Consider the following 21,205-nt stretch of genomic DNA (forward strand, 5'->3'; position numbering starts at 1 on the left):
GTCATGTGACAAAAATGACATCACTACTCAACGTTTCTAACTGATGACATCAGTTCTCACCGTTTATAAGGATATAATTTTCAAGATATTCATGGCTTTTGTGTATTATATAATTATAATATAGGAGGAAGGAAGGAAGGAAGAAGGGCCAGCACTCCAAAACTTCACATAATCTGTGTTTTATTACATACAGTATTTTTGGCATTGTAACGCTTTGGAATGCTGTGCTTCAATCAGTATATCAGAGTTTTGACCATATACCCATTTACGGGTAAATTTTATTTTAAGCCTTAACTATTATATTACTATATCTTAAAAAACCTGTAAAATTGTTACATTGCATTTCTACATTACATCTGTTAATCCCTTTTATGGTAATTAATACTTAAACCATACACTAGCAAAATGTGTACTTACTGTACCAGCGCTGTAGCTACAGACCCTTCTATCAGGTGCCATACACTCCCCTCCATTAACAACAAGTATCTGAAGATGAACTGCAATTTTGTACTTTGTTTGGATCGCATGCTTAAGATCTGTCACGCTAAAAGAGAGAAAAAAACAGTTCACAATTAAGAAGTCATAATTAAAAGCCCCTCTGAGACTGTTTTACTGAAAAAAAGTACTATAGACTAGTAATAACTATAGATTTTTATTAAAACACAGCAACCTATATGGCCAAAAATGATTGTCATGTGTGGCTAGCTGCAGTGAAATCAGTACTGCTACATTTGCTTCTGATACCAGTCACTGTGTGGAAGTGTTTTTGGGTGATAATTGTAAAATTCTGCATAATTGCATACTTTTCACCTGGAATATAAGCAGTCTTTGATAATTCTTTGTGTGTTGTTCCCCCCCCCCCAAAAAAAAAGCCATACTTACATAATCCTGGGAAGTTACCTGGTATGCATTTTAAAGGAATGAAGGTTTAGTACAAAGACAGCAGAATTCTAAATAATCTTTTGTTGGTTTACAATTTTTGCTTTATTTTATTTATTTACAGTTTTGGTTCTGCTGCTCTCAGACTTGTAATTAACATTAAACTGCAAGGGCTTACATTATCATAGTACCCAGGGGAAAAAATGAGAACTAAATCTTAACTAAAGAAGCAGGCTAGAAATGTTATAACATTATGTTTTGGGCTTCTGTACCAGCTTAGCTTTTCAACAGCCGCTCAGAGCCCACTGAGCATGTGAGTGTTACAGACACTTTCCAAGACTGTGACCCCCTGTGATAAGTTTGAGGTCCTGGATCATTGCTGCTACTGGGAAGTTGGAACTTTAGACTGGTGCAGACTATAAAATATGGCATTTTTAGCCATTATCATTTTTAGGGTTTACTTCTCCTTCAAAATTAAAATTGAAGATGAATAGTAAAGTGCTTGAAAAGAATAATAAGTAGGGATGGGCGAATTTTTCCACCTTGTTTCGCCGAAAAGACGCGCAACAAATTTTTTTTTGACGCCCATAGACTTTAATGGGCGTCTGCAACATTTCGCTGGCGGCAAATTTTTGGCGAAACGAAACGGGTCAAATTCGCCCATCCCTGATAATAAGCAAGTAAGAACAGCAATAAATTCAGTTGTTATCTGTTTATCTGGCCTGATAAAGTGAGCGAGGCAGCATACTTTGTGCCTTTTATTTTTAGTTTGTTTAAATGCCAAAATATTTTTGATAATCGCTAATCCTATGGACCCAGCCTCAACACAACACTAACGCCACACTGCAAGGTCACACCTGAGATCCCCAACTGATTGTTAAACTCATTAGAAAGTTGAAGGTGAGGGAGGGGAACCAGGGCAACAATTAGTACTTATATAATGAAGACAAACACTACTGCTGACATGACTATCATTAGAAGAATGCTTTAAGTGTGGCGGCAACCAAACACAGCCATTGTGATTTTTTTAAAAAAAAATTATACTTTTTTTTAATTAAAAATGTAAAACTTGTCAATATCAGAGATAAGCAGTTACAGCAAATCGAAACACTAGTGGACTATGCTCACTACATATGCCTCTATAAAACCGGTAAAAGGCTAGATGTACAAATTAGTTTAATAAATGTATTTTTGCCTTTTTTATTTCTTCAGTTAAAATAAACAAACAGGAAAATTAAAGCTACTCCATGTTTGGTTATTTGATGGCAGACAATTAGATTACCAGTGCACATACAAACGCTCTGTATAATGGATTTGCAAAGTCAAAAGAGTCGTAACAAAGGGTGTGGCTTGTTTATATAGAACTCAGTATTGCTAGTTAAACTCAGCAAATTAATTGTAAGATAACTGTAAAAGCAAAATATTGTAATAAAGCAAGTAAATAAAGTTAGAGAAGTAGTTAATATAGTAAAAGCCAAGAATAATAGGAATAATTAGAGTTCTGTAACATTTTGCAACTTTATTTAGCGGTAGCCTTTATTGTTAATATTATGTGTGCTTTCAAGGGAGGTTTATCTGAATGAATTAAATGAAATGCATACCAGGGAAAATAAAAGGGCCAGCTACGCCACAATTTTTGTAAGGATTGAAATCAGGCCCGGACTGGCAATCTGTGGGTTCTGGCAAATGCCAGAGGTGCTGCTGTATGGTTCCATAGAAAGTTACCATATAGTGGGCTGGTAGGGGGCTGTTTGGGCCTCTTTGTACTTGGAATGGCAGGGCCTATTTTGACTCCCAGTCTAGGCCTGATTGAAATATAAGTTTACCCTATATTGGTAGCTTTAAGACAGATGGGGTGGTTATTTATAAGCTGGTCAACCAGGCAGTAACCCATGGTAACCAATCAGATGTTTGTTTTCGTTTTTCTACCTGCAGCTGGCTGTAAAAAAAAAACAAAAACCTAATTACTGACTGACTGCTATATGTTACTGCCCAGGTGCCCATTTGCCCAGTGTTTATGAATTAGTCTTAGTGAATTTTGTCACCTCTTTACTAAGACTGAAAACAATGTTTTCATGAAGACCCATTTCAAAGGGGTGGTTCGCCTTTAAATTAACTTTTAGTATGATGTAGAGAGTGATATTCTGAAACAATTGGCAATTGTTTTTCATTTTTTATTGTTTGTGGTTTTTGAGTTATTTAACTTTTTATTCAGCAGCTCTTCAGTTGACAAGTTCAACAATCTGTTTGCTAGGGTCCAAATTACCCTAGCGTTAGTGCATTGATTTGAATAAGAGACTGGACTATGAATAGGGGAGGACTGAATATAAAGATGAGTAATAAAAAGTAGCAAAATCATACATTTTAAGCCATACAGAGCATGTGTTTTTTAGATGGGGTCAGTAACCTCCATTAAAAAGCTGGAAAGAGTCAGAAGAAGGCGGAAAATAATTAAAATCCTATACAAAATAAATATTTTGCTTAGAATTGATCATTCCACAACATCTAAAAGTTATCTTAAAGGTGAACCACCCCTTTAAGTTAACGTTTAGTATTCTAAAGAATGGCCAATTCTAAGCAACTTTACAATTGCTCTTCATTATTTGTTTTTTATCATGTATAATTATTTGCCTTTAATCTCTTTACAGCTTTCAAATGTGGGTCACTGAGCCCAAATAAATGCTCTGTAAAGCTACAAATTTTACTTTTAATTACTTATCTTTCTATTCAGGTCCTCACCTATTTATTTTCCAGTCACTTGTTCAAATCAATGCAAGGTTGCTATGATAATTTGGACCCTAGCAACCAGATTTCAAACTGAAGAGCTTCTGAATAAAAAGCTAGATAACTCAAAAAACTCAAAAAATTAAAACCAATTGCAAATTGTCTCAGAATATCACTCTCTACATACTAAAAGTTAACTGAACGGTGAACAACCCCTTTGAGACACATTTCCTGCATTGCCATCACGATGGCACATTGTGTCCGGTAGATACAGTATTAAATAAAAGATTTAACCACCAGTGCATTGGGTCTGATTAAAATGGCAAATATAATGTCTTGTGTGCCATTAGTTTTACATAATTTAAATAAATGAACTTCTATGCAGCCATAGGGGTGTGTGTGTCATAATGCTCTTTGCACATCATGGATGCACAATTGCTGCTAAATCGGTGCCAAATGTAATTCATTGCACTGCATTGCACACCAAAGAATATTTATTATACAATATAAGATAGGAATATTGATACAGAGATAATTTTATTTACAGAATTAGTACTTTCCTGCTGTAGGTTGCAATTGCAAGATCTATGGCAGCACCCATAAGACTTAAATGCCAGTTTACAGATTACTGCTTGATGTATGCCACAATGTGTGCAAAATCAAAGCCCCCAACAGGAAAGAGATTAATACTTGTCCATAATTAAAGGAACAGTTTTAAAAAAAAAAACTGTGTAAAAATAAAAACTGGGTAAATAGATAGGCTGTGCAAAATAAAAAATGTTAGTATAGTTAGTAAATGTCATGCATAAAGGCTGGAGTGACTGGATGTCTAGCAAAACAGAACAGAACCCAACTTCCTGCTTTTCAGCTCTATAACTCTGAGTTAGTCAACAACTGTAAGGGTGCCACATGGGACATAACTGTTTGCAATTGATCCTCAGCATTCAGCTCAGACTCAAAAGCAAATTTCTGGTTATTGCCTGGTAACCAATCAGTGGAATCCAAGTGAGCTGCAAAGCAGGAAGTAGTGGTCTGGCTATTATGTTAGACATCCAGTCACTCCAGCCTTTATAGCTATAGTTAGATACATTTTTGGCAAACTAACTATATTAGAAACATTTTTAAATTTGCACAGCCGGTCTATTTACCCAGTATTTATTCTTATACTAAACAATTCCTTTAAATTATATAGCTTAACAAACAGTTTTTGTAATGGTAAACACAAAGAACACAGACAATAGTATTTTCTTACGTCTGCACTGCAAGCTCTGTGTCAAAAGTCAGGGTTGTTCCAGTGTTCACCAGGAAAACATACAACTTCATGATGGCTGGTCTAAGGTCCTCTAGATCTTGCTTTTAACTTTGCTGTGCTCATTTAGAGACTATAATAAAAAAACATAGAAAACATTGTTAGAAAGCATAAAGATTAATAACTTATTTAAATATGTATACAATACATGCTAACTTGTATATATTAGACATTTATTGCAAACCACATGCCTTGGAGCTGTTCCATGCAGGTTTTGTAATACGGGTATGGGATCCATTATCCAAAAAACGGTATCCAGAAAGCTCCAAATTACTGGAAGTCTGTCTCCCATAGACTCAATTTTAATTAAATAATTGATTTTTTTTTTTAAATGATTTCCTTTTTTCTCTGTAATATTAAAACAGTACCTTGTACTTGATTCCAACTAAGATACAATTCATCCTTATTGGAAGAAAAAACTGCCTACTGGGTGTATTTAATGTTTAAATTAAATTATTTTCTAGTAGACTTAAAGGAGCACTAAACCCTAAAAATTAATATGGCTACAAATTCCATATTTTATATACTGAACTTATTGCACCAGCCTAAAGTTTCAGCTACTCAATAGCAGCAATGATCCAGGACTTCAAACCTGGAAAATTGGAATGACATAAATCTATATAATTTATATCAGTCTAGGTCCACAAAATTGAATAAAACAATACTTTTAAGATGAGATTCTTGCAATAACTCTCAAAGAGGCCTGTTGAGGCTATTGAATATCTTTGCATGAGAAACAAAACACTCTGTTTATATGAATGGAGTGACTAGACAAGAAACATTAAGGCCTAGAAATCCTTGCAAAAAGCAACAAATACCGTACATAAGGGCCCCTTAAGAAATGCATTGCAAGGCTAGTTGTCTTACTAGCTCTCTTGAATAGCACAATAAGGAATGCGGCTCTTGAAATTTTAAGTGGTACGTAATGACGTACAGGACACTTTGTCGCCTGCAGGAAATCACCATGGTTCTACATGCGTACGTGAAAATATTGTGTGTCACTAATTAATTCACAACTTGAATGCTACTCACAGACTATTATCATATTCCCTACGTCATTCTGTGTAATTAGGTGTGTATAGATTGCTCTTTCACACATATGGATCAGCTAGCATGACTGATCCATTAATGAACCTTGAGATCATATACAAAATTCCTCCTAAATGAATCACCCAAATACAATGTAACATATAAAAAATATATAAAAATTATATATATATATATATATATATATATATATATATATATATATATATATATATACACACACACACATACACATTTATTTGTCACGGAATATAAAAAATTAGAAACAGTGGTTTATTCAATCCTGTACTCGGGCCGTGCACTCAACGCTTCCTGAAGACGGCCCGAGTGCAGGGCTGAAACGTTGAATAAATCATTTTGAATAGAATAAGCCCTGTGAGTGTGGTCTATTTTTTGAGTTGTGTGTGTTTGTTTGTGATCTTGTTTGGGACCTGGGTTTTGAATCACCTTATCTTAAAGGGTTGTTCACCTTCCAAACACTTTTTTCAGTTGTTTTCAGATTGTTCACAAAACTAAAAGACCTTTTTCAATAGCTTTTTCCCTTTTCCCAAAATTTAAGTTTAATGTTCCTGTCTCTGGTGTTTCAGTCTGGGATCTCAGTGATGCAGGAGCAGATTTTGAACTGTTACAATTTGCTACATTTAATTGATACATTTAGTTCATACTTTTCTCAGTAGTATCTATTGAATCAATTTTAACAGCTAACTCAGGGATTCTGGTCAGCAGGGACAAAGATAACAAATGGATCAACTATATGTATCAATTTAGAATAGGTAGAGTTGGCGACTCCCCTCCTGTAGCTGGTTTAGAAGGTGAAAAATTAAACTTTACACTTTAATATTAGAAAAACGGTCTCAGGTAGAAAACAGAAAGTAATTGAAAAAAAGTCTTTATTTCTGGTGATCTATCTGAAACCAACTGAACTGAAAAAAGTATTTGAATTATTTCAGGTTTCTAAATAAATAGTTCTAACTGGGTGGATAGGCCGAAAGAGGGTCAAATGGAGGATATATCTGTGTATAATTACGACCTATCTGGAAGTCTAGCAAGTGAAATAGCCTGAACAACATAATTGCAGTTGATTTATGCAGTTATGAATGTTAAAGCGTTTTGTCGCAGGTTAATTATGGGAACAATGGAAGTGTTAATTATGGGAACAATGGAAGTGTACTGCTACTCGGTAGCTCTTGTCTTATATATTCTTATTCTACTTTGATATATTCTCAATCTACGTTTTATCATTTTATCTATTTATATTTCTGTCAATATACTATCTTTGTAAAATTTATTAAATAATTTGAAGGCAAACAACCCCTTTAAGGCTACTAAAAATTATTAAAATATTAAATAAACCCAACAAGATTATTTTACCACTAATATTGATTATTGCATCTTAGTTACCTTCAAGTACAAGGTACTGTTTTATTATCGCAGAGAACCTTATACATGTTTGCTTAAATTGAAGTAACAAATTACAGCTTTTTAAATATTGGGTTTCCGGGTTTAAGAGATAGCTATTTCTGTAACATTGTAAAAACAAACAAACAATCTTCCCCTTTTTGGTTTACATTTCTTGCTTCAAAGTAACCATTAAGATGTCATGGTAATGGTGGGATGTAGCAGTTTCAGGGATATAACATTTCAATACATATCTTGGTTGTCCTACAAGGAATTATGAAATTTCCTGTGCTTTAAAGGAGTACTAAACCCTAAAGTTAAAAAAAACCCTCTCTTACATATACCCCCTCCCTCCTCCCTCCCCAGCCTATCTGCTACCTCGGGGCAAATGCCCCTAAGTCTTTTCTTACCCCTCCGTGCAGATTCTGTCCAGCAGAGTTCACGGCAGCCATCTTCTTCTCTTCAGTAATCTTTGGAATGAGATCGGCGTAGCGGTGCATGCAGTTTTCTGTCTCGCGACAACTGCACATGTGCCAAAACTCACGAAAATTGCTGAAGCACCGGTCTAATTCCGAAGATTACTAAAGCAGATGAAGATGGCGCCCGTGTACTCCGCTGGACAGAGTCTGCACAGAGTAAAGTAAAGACTTAGGGGCATTTGCCCGGGGTAGCAGCTAGGCGGGAGGGGGTCTATGTAGGGTAGGGGGGTAGGGTTTTTTTTAACTCTAGGGTTTAGTTCTCCTTAAAGGGTAAAACAGAGTGAATGACTGGAAGAACGTGCAGAGCTCTGTTTTATGCCAATTCAGTTACACGAATACCATCATTTTACTCTCTGCAACTCTGTGTCAATAATGGGAATATGGACAAAATTAATAATTATACAGTGCCGATTGGGTGCAGTTACTAACAGAAAATAGGGAAATTTGCACTTATCTGTGATTAAAAAAAATGTATTAAAGGAACGGTAAAATAAAAAAAATGAAAGTGTTTTTAAGTAATAAAAATAAAATGCAGTGTTGCCCTGCAATGGTAAATCTGATGTGTTTGCTTCAGAAACACTACTATTATTTATATAAATGAGCTGCAGTGTAGCAATGGGGGCAGCCATTCAAACGAGAAAAAGCTCAGGATACACAGCAGATAAGCTCTGTAGAACATAATGGTGTGTCTGTTATCCACTATTTAACCTGTGCAATAGCCTTTTTTCAATTTTCAATTTTTCAATATGAACTATAGTAGTGTTTCTGAAGCAAAAAGATCAGTTATATCAGTGCAGGACAACAGTACATGATATTTCCATTACTTTAAAACACTAATTTTTTGGTGTTACTGTTCCTTTAATAAAATTTGACATCCTATTCATAACAGGTTAATGAAATAATGATACCTTCAGGCAAGGTGTGGGATGTTACAGCATAAATATATCGATTTTAGAATAAAGAATGTAAGTAACACAAACAATAGTACTAGTCGGAAATGCTTCCCAGTGTAATTAGTGAGATTCACCAGTGAATACAGAACACAGATACAATTATCTCCTAGAATGAATTATCAACCAAAAATGAAAACAGAAACATTTCCAGACCACACAGTAAAGTGTTTGACATATTCATACTTGGCTATACAAGGGATAGGTGACACTGAATAACAACACTAGGAATTCCCACTGATCAGTTAGTGATGAACTTAATGGGAAATGCAGTTAGGAATCAGTAATCCCAGAAAATGTAAGTTGTCATATAGTAGACACACGATTAAGCTTTATTTTTCTGCGACTACTACTGAACTGACATGAGGCAGGGCATTATTAAAGGAGACACGTTGTATAAAAAATAAGAATGTACCAGTGCATTATACTCATTTAGATATAGAAGAATTGTGCTTAAAAAAAAAAAGTAGTGTTTCAGGCTGATTTATTGAATATTTCAGCAAAAACCCTAATAATCCCTCCCTTCTCTTCCACTTCCTGCTCCCTGAATTCCCAGGCTGTGCAGGGGAGTCAGTGGCTCTCAGCTCACTGCACTGTATGACAGGAACCAATCAGCAGCTAGCAGGACCATATAGGGAACTGAAGTCTGTCTGTGCTTGTGTGACTGCAGGGCTGTGATTGGTTGTCCCCCTCCTACTGTGCTTCTGGCAGGGACCGTTAGGACCCACCCCTCATTTGAAACACAGACAGGGACCAGAGAACATCTATAGGGAGCTCCAATAAAGGGGCTATTTTTAAAGATAATATTTTTTGGCACCATGTAAAAGCAACACCATATATTATTCATAATTGCCTACAAAATTAGTGTTTTTTTCATTTATCCTATATGTCTCCTTTAAGAACAAACAATGTGGGAACAGATACACCAATGCAGAAACTGTGCTGCTACGTTGTTTAGTTAACATTTGTGCAATTAAACAATGTAGCAGCACAGTTTCTGCATTGGTGTGTCTGTTCCCACATACATTTACTTTTGTATTACAACCTTACTTTATTGAGGACATAAAGTTAGGGAATCCGATATCGGAGTATCTTCACAACCTGGTCCAGCATTTTACATATTATTATTAAGAACAAATAATTTTGAGGAGTGATCCCAAAAAGATTACAGGCATGGGATATGTTATCTGGAAACCTGTTCTCCAGAAAGCTTCAAAATACTGAAAGGCCCTCTCCCATAGACTCCATTTTAATCAAACATTTCAAATTGTTAAATCTCCGTATTAATTAAACAGTACCTTGTACTTGATCCAAACAATCCTATTGGGTTTATTTAATGTCATAATTATTTTGTAGTAGACTAAGAAGTACGGGGGATCCAAATGACTGGATAATAGGTTACATACCTGTATAGAAAGCCATCAGCCCATGATTGTCATCCAAAATCTAACTATGTATATATGATGTAATTGGCAAGCACATGCTTAACTATCAATGTCTTATAGTATACATGTCATTACCAGTCCAGGAACTTTACACAAAGTAGGAGACATAGCAAGAGATTATAACTAGAACTAAGCCTTGCCCTTGTTATACAGAGTAACTCAGGTCTACGTTCATGAAAAGGTTCTAGATCTCTGGTATTCTGAAAATGGCAATATAAATGAGTGACTAGAATGCTCATTAGCATTACTGATTCTTCCTTTGAAGTTTTGGAATGTTCGTATTACCCTGGAAAAATGGCTTTATCCAGGCAAATGAAACAGCCATCAAGCACACACTGAAACTAATCACATAAGGATTAAATCACTAATGAACATACATATCACGGATTGAGAAAATCAATATGTGATCAAAACCCAGGACTACCTGTCACCCTACTGAATGTGGACAGCATTTCCTTAAAGGGGTATTTCACCTTTATATTAACTAGGAATGGCTAATTCTAATCAACTTTTCAATTGGTCTTCATTTTTTATTTGTTATAGTAGTTCAACTGTTTGCCTTCTTCTTGTGACTCTTTCCAGCTTTAAAATGGGGGTCATTGGCCCCATCTAAAATCTCTGTAAGGCTACAGATTTACTGTTATTGCTACTTTGTATTACTCGTCTTTCTATTCATGCCCTCTCCTATTCATATTCCAGTCTCTTATTCAAATTAGTGCATAGCTGTTGTGGTAATTTGGATCCTAGCAACCAGATTACCGAAATTCCAAACTGGAGAACGGCTGAATAAAAAGCGAAATAACTCGAAAACAACTAATAATAAAACATGAATACCAACTGTAAATTGTCTCAGAATATCACTCACTACATTCCAGTAAAAGTTCATTTAAAGGAGAATTAGACCCTTAGCTAAAAAACACTACCCTACGTAGCCCCCCCCCCCAAATTGCTGTCATATTTAAGGGGTTGTTCGCCTTTAAAGGAGATTCAACCCTTAACTTAAAAAACCCTAGCCTACGTAGACCCCCTTCCCCCCCCAGTCTAGCTGCTAACCCAGGGAAATGCCCCTAACTTTTTACTTACCCCTCGGTGCACATTCAGGGATTGTAGTTCATGGCAGCCATCTTCTGGGTCTTCTTCCGGCGATACTGCAATTTCCATCTATTTCGGTTTATTCACAGTAATTGCTCTAACTGTGCAGGCGCTGCTTTGCCGGTCTCAGTCTCAGATTACCGAAGACCTGGAAGATGGCTGCCGTGAACTGTGATTCCTGAATCTGCACTGAGGGGTAAGTAAAAAGTTAGAGGCATTTCCCCGGGTTAGCAGCTTGGCTGGGGGGGGGGGGTCTATGTAGGGTAGGGGTTTTTTTTAGTTATGGGTTGAATCTCCTTTAAAGGGGGACAACCCCTTTAATATGACAGCAATGATATCATGCATGTCAATAGGGGAATAATTATCCAGTCCTGGTTTTTGTAAAAAATAATTAACACTTAATAATAAAATGCAACAAGGTCTCCTAAAATAACTGGAGTAGATGATTGTCTCCCTAATGACAGGAGTATTATAAAGCCGACAGTGTTGCTGCTCTAAACCATAGAAAACACAGTTACTAGTAGCAATGACATGGAGCTGGATATGTTAAAGTAGAAACTGGGGTCCCACATGTACCTGAAGGCTGGTGGGCAGAATAATGTGGTTTCTATAAGTGCCATGTAGACCTGGGAAGATTCTGAGGGCTGTATGGGAGGAATGGGACACACTATACAGTTGTGCAATGTCCTGTCACAGCCCACACACTTGTCAAATACCCTGTCACATGCCATGTTGGCAGATTTATAGCACAGAAAATAACAAGCAGGCTCCATTACTGTTCATCACTAGAGGTGACCTACACTAATGACAAGTAGTGACACTAAGACACGTTCCTGTATAGTATCTCGCAGTGGCCTCACGTTCATAGGCCGGGGGAGGAGTTGCCTACCAGTGAGGGAGACCCTTTCTACACTTCCACCCTGACAAGCAGCTCTTCCGTGTATGATTTGCTAAGCCCTTGCCCTGCCACCCACCGATCCGCGGAGCTGTCATATCCTCCTGGTGTCTGCTTTAGTTGTCAGGAAGAGCCTCTTGTTTTTGTTGTTTTTGTTGACGACTCAGTTTCCCACAGGCTGCCTGTTTCCGGCGGCGGCTGAAACATCGCGAGAGCGAATCAATCTCTCGCGACAGTTCGGGATTCCTAGGGAAAACGGGGATAGAATTCGGGAGGCGGAGTAACGCGTGGATGACGTCACTGAGTGACAGAGGCCGCGCCCATTTCCCGGATTAGGCGTGTGCTGTGTTATATAGAGGATTTGTCCTGTTATTGCCAATTTGTTGGTCAGACTCCAGTAGGGTGGGTCAGGTTATGTGGCGCTGGCTCGTAAAAAGGATAAGATGCCAAAATGATTAAAGGGAAAGTTGAATAGACATGAAATAGAAAGGGTAGTGTAATTTCCCGGATAATGAAGTAACCAGAGCAGTGAGTTAATTACAGTATGTGGGCGAGCTCGGCGAACTGAAAGTAATGGCAACCTGATAAATCTTTCCTTTCCTTGTTCTTTCTGCAGCTGGTTGGTTGCTATGGGTTACTGGGCAGGTAGAAATATGACTACTATTGAGAAAGACGCCCTGCTGGGAAAGTTTACTACATTTCCTGATAGGCTGTGTCGCAAATGCAATCATTTTATCTTTTGTGTGTAAGGCTGTAATAAAATGAGCAGCATCCAGTGTCGGACTGGGATGCCAGGGGCTCACCAGAGAACCTTAGACTGTGGGCCCACTTTCCAAACTATTATCCCTCCTTTCCTCACTTAACCTCTTTTTTCTCCTAGTCTTTTATATCCACTTGCTATTCTCTAATCTTCCATTATCAAGCCTTTTTTTCCCATGAAGAAATAGGGAATGGCCATGAAATAGGCCAAATGTTTAAAAGCAGGAGGCCCACTGACACCTGGGCCCACCGGGAGTTTTCCTGGTATCCCAGTGGGCCAGTCCGACACTGGCATCATCTATACATTAACTTTACCCCAATTAGGGTTGCCACCTGGGTTTTGACCCAGACAGCCAGGGTTTTTCTGTCAAAATTGCCTGCCTGGTTTTCCAAATTAGGAAAACCAGACAGAATCCCCTATAGCAGCGCTGTCCAACTTCTCTGGTACCGAGGGGCAGAATTTTTCTGACCTACATGGTGGAGGGCCAATAATGGATGCCAGTGTTAGCCACTCTCTGTTTTTAGACCAGACCCACTTAAACCACACCCATGTTACCACAAGAACAGGTTTACATACATAAGCAAATGCTAACTGCAGGGATATCACTCATATGTGAAAAAAAGTTGTCATATTAAGACATACCTTTAAATCCATACGCCTCATCCTCCTCTGTGGATAACACAGACCCCAGCACATGATTAAACCACTAACAATTATTTTCAAACGCTAACAACCCCCAGAAAAATATCAGGCTTATGTTCCAAAGGAAGAGCAGGGCAAATATAGGCAGAGTATGGCACACACAGGGAGCATAGGTAAGTCAGAGTATGGCACACACAGGGAGCATAGGGCAGGCAGAGTATGGCACACACAGGGAGCATAGGGAAGTCAGAGTATGGCACACACAGGGAGCATAGGGAAGGCAGAACAGAGTAGGAGACAGGGAAACATATTAGAACCACTCCAAAATATACTACATAGAGTGACATGGTGCTGGTGCCCTTCAGCAATTTGTATGAGTGTGACCAGGTGAATAATGTGGCCAGTTTCAGTCTGGGACTTAGGTGTGAACAGTAGGGTGTGCACCTGCCAAGGCCAGGGCTAGTATCACAAATGTACCAGCAATGTATCCGGTAAATTTGTAATACCCTTAACAAAAGCCCTTGGCCCTCCGCTGGAAACGTACCTTTTCTCCGTCTTCTGGCCATCGCGTGATGTGGTCCCACCCCTTTTACATCATGGCCTGTTTCTCTCCACTTTGCATCATGACCCACCCCTTTTATTTCCTCCCCCACCACCGGGCGGTAAAACTGTTCTGAAAAGGTGGCAACCCTAATCCCCTATGATTGATGCAGTGAACAACCCTACCCCCAATATTTGCTCTGGATGAGACCTCTTATTCTTAGGGGTTTAACCCTCACAATGGTGTGAAGGCAGGGCGTAATCAGTGCCGGGCCAGGCCAGCTGGGGGCGCCCCAGGCAACCCAGCCAGCCACTTCGCACCCAGCTACGGCTGTGCACAATCGCGGGTACAAGCTCTACCTCCCGTGCACGGTCGCTACCGCCGGTGCGGATGCATAACACAAGGACGTGCACTAATGTGCACTACAGAGGGCATGGTGAAACACTTGCCAGACATGGAGTAGGCTGCAAGCCTGCAAATGAGGTATGTGCTTGGCACCCCCCAAGCTTTGCATCCTAGGCACCTGCCTCTTCTGCCTACACCTAGTTCCAGCCCTAGGTGTAATACACTGTAATAAGTAATATTAATAAATAGGCATCAGTGGTTCTTGCAACTTAACCATAGAACTTATTATTGAAGAACATCATCCACATAGGAGTAGAGATAAGCAGGAGATCATAGTACATCAATGAATAGGCATATACTCATAAGCATCAATGATCAGTGTAGACCCCACAGGGTAACATGAGTTAGAATATACAGTGACAGAGGTTCTCCCAGCTTTCAGCCTTTACCCTAAGCGGTGCTCCTGGGTGTCTCTCTAACCCCTGGCTCAACACTTAGTCCCTGTTTCTAGGCAATTAATACCCGGAATCCTAGTCCCACACAACAATCATCGCTGGAGCTTGTGCTGCTTGGATAAATAGCCCTATCTATCACTCCTAGAGTGACCTATTAATGTGAGTTCTGAGAAAAGGCACACTGGCACACAAGTTGTGAATGCAGGTGAAAACCTTGCTAAATTTTATTACCGGAAGTGCAACGTTTCGGGGCAAGCCCCTTTGTCAAGCATAATGGATCTGTGTGAAATGGTACAATTATAGGTGCATCAATCAATTCACAAGTGCATTCAATTAGTGAAATTGAACCTTTTGAAAAGTCCTTAAAAATTGTGAAAAAAATAATAAAGAAAAAACTACAGCAAAAACAATAAGCATAAGTCTTTGATTCGTTTCCCAAATAATAAAGTTCATAGTCCAAAGTGAAAATGTATAATTTCAATGCTTCAAATGTAGCAAACACGTCTAACAAAGTTGCAGTACCTATAAAACAAACATATGGACATAAAAATTGTTACAATGTGTAACTATATAATCTTACCCTGTCTCTGAAGGAAAAAAGAAAAGATACCTGTCCCTGCATCAGGATTTTGTACATAGTTTTCTTATCTGAAAAAATGAATTAAAGACAGTTAGTTTAACCAAGGAATAGTGAATTCATAGATAACAAGCCATGCTGAACTCTTCATTAAGACCTTTAGGATATTTAGTCTGGAGTAACCAGATCCAATAACACTCTCTCTGCAATAAAATTCTCTTTTTATCCTGTCCTTGTTGTGTTTTTATTTTCTCTAGAACTTGCCAGCGGAGTTGTGCTACTCTGTGGCCGTTTGTAAAAAAATTTTTGGCAAGCCATGTTTCTTTTTTATATTTACTCGAGGCTGTTAGTTCGACAGTTTCGATTTCTTGAGGCTGATAGTTGTGGATAGTCGATTTATGTTCATCTAACCTTGTTTTTATAAGTCTTGAAGTTTGCCCTATATACGCTAAGCCGCATGTAAAAAATCCATTAATTTCATGTTTCGTGCCCTGTTGTGGATATGTAACTGTGTTGCCTGATATTATTCCATTACAATGCCCACAGTTTCTGCAGGGAAAGGTGCCCTTATTATGCGTTGAACCACCCACCTGTAAATTTCATTTATGAGGTTTAATAAGTTGTCCAATAAGTTGTCCAATATATATTATGTGAGTAGCCTATCCTTACTAGACCTGACCTGTATATTTTCCACTATAAGGGCCTAACAAAAGGGAGGCTCTTCTGTCGCCACCCTTTGGGGGAATGCAATATAAGTGGAGAATAAGTGGAGAAATTACAGCTGAATGGAAGAGAGCAGCACAACACCATTTTGTTGCAGGTGGGGAGCTTCCCCAAATCAACGTTTCGGGGGGGGGGGTTTCACCCATCCTTCATCACCCTGATGAAGGGTGGGTGAAACCCCCCCCCGAAACGTTGATTTTCTTGTGGTGAAAAATAAATGGGGAAGCTCCCCACCTGCAACAAAATGGTGTTGTGCTGCTCTCTTCCATTCAGCTGTAATTACTATGATTGACGTGTGCCGACCGTCTAGAGAGTTTTGCACCATCTAGCAGGAATTGTCATAGTAAAGGCGAGGGAGGTGCGGAAATTTTCACATTTGAATAAGTGGAGAATACATTTATCAGTCCCACACATGTGCAAAATATAGTAATTTATTTTGTAAAATAAAAAGTGCAGTTATAGTAGGTGTAAGAGCTTGGTTACATGTGTAAAGTTCACATTTCACATTTTCAATCGCAGACCCTCTCCTCTGACAGATAAACCCTTATATGGATAGGCTTACCTATTCTCTGTCCATTTCCCAGCCCACCCTGTTCCCTACCCAGTGATGCCATTGTCCACCCCATGTGATGCCATTGCCCCGCCCCATGTGATATCACTGCCCACAATCCGACCCAAAGGCCGGTTTAATTCATGTAAAAAGGTGGGAATCCTACTGATACGCCAGTGTTTTCTTATTCAGGTATAGGATCTGTTATCCAGAAAGCCATTATAAGACAGCTCTGAATTACAAGAAGGGTATCTCTCATAGACCACATTTAATAATTCACACCCTAGATAATCGTGGAACTATGACTGATATGCCAATTTTTTCTTATACAGGAATATAATCTTTATCAGGAAAGCCATTACCTGAATTATGGTAAGGGTGTCTCTCATAGACTCCTTTTTAAGCAAATAATTCACAATTTAGGGGCACATTTACTTAGCTTGAGTGAAGGAATAGAAGGAAAAAATAGTTCAAATTTCAAAGTATTTTTTTGGCTACTTCGACCATCGAATTGGCTACTTCGACCTTCGACTACGACTTCAACTTCGAATCAAACGATTCGAACTAAAAATCGTTCAACTATTCGACCATTCGATAGTCGAAGTACTGTCTCTTTAAAAAAACTTCGACCACCTACTTCGCCACCTAAAACCTACCGAGCATCAATGTTAGCCTATGGGGAAGGTCCCCATAGGCTTTCCTAGCTTTTTTTGATCGAAGGAAAATCGTTTGATCGATGGATTAAAATCCTTCGAATCGTTCGTTTCGAAGGATTTAATCGTTCGATCGAACGTTTTTCCTTCGATCGTACGAACATAGGAAATGCGGTAAATCCTTCGACTTTGATGTTCGAAGTTGAAGGATTTTACTTCGATGGTCGAATATCGAGGGTTAATTCGACCCTAAGTAAATGTGCCCCTTAATGTTAATGTTGATTTTTTAGTACTGATGGGGGGAATTTTTTTATCTACATTGTGCTGAAAAAGTTATTGCAAAGAAAAGGGCAGTTTGGAAAAAGTTGCTGGAAAAAAAGGCCATTTCTTTAATGTGTCTTACATATTTTTGCCATTTTGCTAATTTAAGTGAAGCAGGACAGATTCTCAGATCACTGTTTATTAGTAGACTGGGTATCTCCCATAGACTCCATTTTAATTAAATAATTAATTTATTTTAAAAAAAATATTTCCTTTTTCTCTGTAATATTAAAACAGTACCTTGTACTTGATCCCCACTAAGACATAAATAATGTGTATAAAAAGCAAAACCATCCTATTAGGTTTATTTAATGTTTAAATGATTTTCTAGTAGACATAAGGTATGGAGATCCAAATTACGGAGAGACTCCTTCTCTGGAAAATCCCATTTCCTGAGCTTTCTGGATAACAAATACCATATCTGTAATTTGTTATGACCTTAGGTTTCCCTCATGTACCAAAAACTAACAACTGTATTAGAGAAAACCTAGAAGAAGAAAAATGACATACAAAGTATATCCAAGCAGTTTGGTGAATTCAAATGATACATGCAATATCCATACAATGCAACCACATCCTGCAGAGCTGCCACCTCATCCATGTTATCAAAGATCCTTCTGAATTTATATATCGTGCTTGGGGTCCACGGCCTGGATCATGTCTAGTGTAAATATTTCTAATGAAAGCAATAGTTGATAGCTGGGAATTAAATTGTGTTAATAAGGCTGTCAGGGTTAGGACTAAGAAGGAAGCTGTCTGATGGTATGGAATCAAAAGTGACAAGCAGTTGGGCACAAGGCAGGGCAGGCAGTGCAGGTTTGGGGACATTGAAAGTCAAGGCAGTATCTCCAAACAGTGTTAGGAAACCAAGGTATAAACTTTGAAAAAGTATAGCATGAAACATTTAAATGCAATCATAATATATCATGAAGGTTTTTGTGCCTTTAAGTAATTTATTAAAATACATGAATGATAAACCTGAAGGGCTCATTTGCTAATAGCAAGCCCTATGCAGTTTGCATCTGTGCTAATAAATTGACACATTGATGTTCCAGCATTAAGATGTGTGTTTTCAGATCATGCCTACGGTTTTCTGTCCTGTTTTCAGACATTTGAAAACCAGTTAGTCAGAACGTGATGGCAGCAACACTGATGGACTGGTGGGGACACACCACTTGGTGTGATGAGCTTCTATTTTATCCTTTGGGGTCTCGCCAACCTTCAACTGGGAATAGAGCATTCACATTGCTAAATCCTATATAATGTATACCCTGCATTACAATGACTTTTTTGAAATAATACAAGGGAATTATACTGTCTATGCTCAGTTGTTGCAACTTAATTGAGAATTTCTTGGCTTACCACAATGCAGTGGAAAAGAATATATTGTTTCTTGTCATTAAGGTGATCTCCTTAATTTCATGTTTACAGAGTTTAGAGAGTAAGAAACATCACCAACTCACAGGTGACATCTTGTGACAATCTTTGGCACTACATGAAATGCCAAGAGTAGCCTTATAAACTATCTTTTCTTACTTGTCTATATTTACTGCTGTATATTAAATATATCTCTCTTTTCAGGCCTTTAGTAAGTTTTTGAAATAGGCAAACTGCTGAAATTTCCTGGTTCGCTCTGTAACCATTGCTTTGAAATTTAAAGTATGACCTACTCCTTATAATGTTAGTGTAACAGTTGTAAGGAAAACAGGGTGCTCACTAGTACCTTGTACTGTAGCAGATCTTACCCAGGGCAGGGCAGTAGCAAATCCTAGTAGGCATGTGTTAACATAGAACTTTTCTTACTCAGGTAAGCCCTCACTTAACTATTGGAGGATGGGTTAATCACACCATATCTCCTCCATAAGACTAATTCCTGAAACAAACTTGCGCACCAGTGGTCCTTTCAAAAAAAAAAGAACCCTTTATTAAAAGATGGTACAATTTATAATAATAATCTTCCAGTGGATACTTTCAGGTTCAGTGTTCACAAAACCCAGAGGTAATATAGCCTGCCTTTAGTGCACAATCTGCATTCAAGGCAAACTCACAGTGGCCTCACACTCCAAGGATCTCCCTATCACTGAGCCTTACTGCTTGAGTCTCTATTCTGGTGGTCTTATCATGGTCTCCTTGTTGGAGCCTCTGGCTGCTTTACTAACTAACCCATATCTTTTACTTCCGAATACGACTATGACAAAACTGCCCTTGCACTTTGCTCAATTATATTAATGAACATTCAGAGACAGACAAATCCAACGTTTGTTTGAACTTCTTTTGTGCATTCTTTAAGGGAGTCAGGCAGAGTTAGATGGAAATACACCGGGAAGAAATTCTGTCTTGTTTGAATAAAATCATAAAGTGGTTTTTAAAGCGCTGCTGTTGCTGTTGTACCCATGAGCTTGCAGCATTACTATTATAAATAAAACATGTTTCTATACCACTTTACCCCCTAATTTTTCTTGTGAATTAAAAATTGCACCCTGATCTTATTAACTTCAACATTCTGTTCTGTCCATATAATAACTGAGGGATTGATGTATACATTTACCTTCAGCTTATGCTGTTTTATTGATTCGCTTTCTCAAACATAAATTGCTCAGTGGCTTTGATGTTTTCTTAGGATTATAGTTAATCCTTCGATGAGTCAGAATGTCAGGATATAAGCAAAAAGTAAAGTTGAACATAATTTTTTGATTGATAAAAGACATATTAAAAGCTGTGTAAGAAATGACGCATTATAACGAGAATGGTTCACATCAAATCATTCACATTTTAGAACAGTCAAGTAAGCTGCCATGCAATGACAGCAATTAGTTATACATTTCGGGAGAAACATTAATTTGTAAGGATTGCAAAATGATCAACGGAAAAAGGAAACAATTATGAAATATGGTTCACAGACGTTAAGAACGTATAATATTTTTCATTGTTTTAATTACAGCCGTTTACGTTGGCCTTTGGAATATAAATGTGTTTAGGCTCGGACTACAGGCTGATGCTAGCATTTACCTTTCAAAGTTGGTTATATATGGGCACAAAGGCACTGTCTTTGGAATTAGTGTTTGGCATGACAAGTTCCAGGTAGATACCGGTGTAATTGCCACTTCTAGTACATTGTTTTTACAGAGACAATTACAGGCTTGACTGCTTTTGATTTTTCTGGCAGAAAAGTGAATTGGCCTTAAGAGACTTGTTTTACATTACACAGCACTTAGCAGGTTGCTGGGCTTGTTTATTGACTAGTGCTGCTAATAGGGAAACATTGGTTTGTATGCTGAGAACTAAGCAGTTAGATACTACAGTTAATTCTATATAGTGTACTAATGCAATGGATTGCCATCACTTGTCCTATAGATCAGCAAAGTAATGTCAGATATTGCCAGACTCCCTTATTTTTCTCTGCTTTTGTAAACAGGTAAC

At 38.1% G+C, this 21,205-nt stretch overlaps 1 protein-coding gene across 3 annotated transcripts in view; it reads right to left on the reverse strand.

Moving 5' to 3' along the window:
* Positions 1–12,453, reverse strand: part of rb1cc1.L (RB1 inducible coiled-coil 1 L homeolog) — a 77,266-nt gene extending 64,813 nt beyond the window's left edge. For 2 of the 3 annotated variants that reach the window (XM_018267989.2, XM_041566423.1), the window contains exons 1-3: positions 12,298–12,453; positions 4,856–4,985; positions 418–544 (exon numbers count right to left, since the gene is read on the reverse strand). In XM_018267989.2, coding sequence (XP_018123478.1) covers positions 418–544; positions 4,856–4,926 — 198 coding nt within the window. In that variant the 5' untranslated portion in view covers positions 4,927–4,985; positions 12,298–12,453. Of the gene's footprint in view, positions 1–417; positions 545–4,855; positions 4,986–12,212 lie in introns of all 3 variants that reach the window. The other variant, XM_018267990.2, reaches the window with a different exon arrangement.
* Between the last annotated feature and the right edge of the window lie 8,752 nt (positions 12,454–21,205).

Source organism: Xenopus laevis, chromosome 6L, assembly GCF_017654675.1.
Source record: "Xenopus laevis strain J_2021 chromosome 6L, Xenopus_laevis_v10.1, whole genome shotgun sequence".
In the NCBI taxonomy this organism is placed as follows: Eukaryota; Metazoa; Chordata; class Amphibia; order Anura; family Pipidae; genus Xenopus; species Xenopus laevis.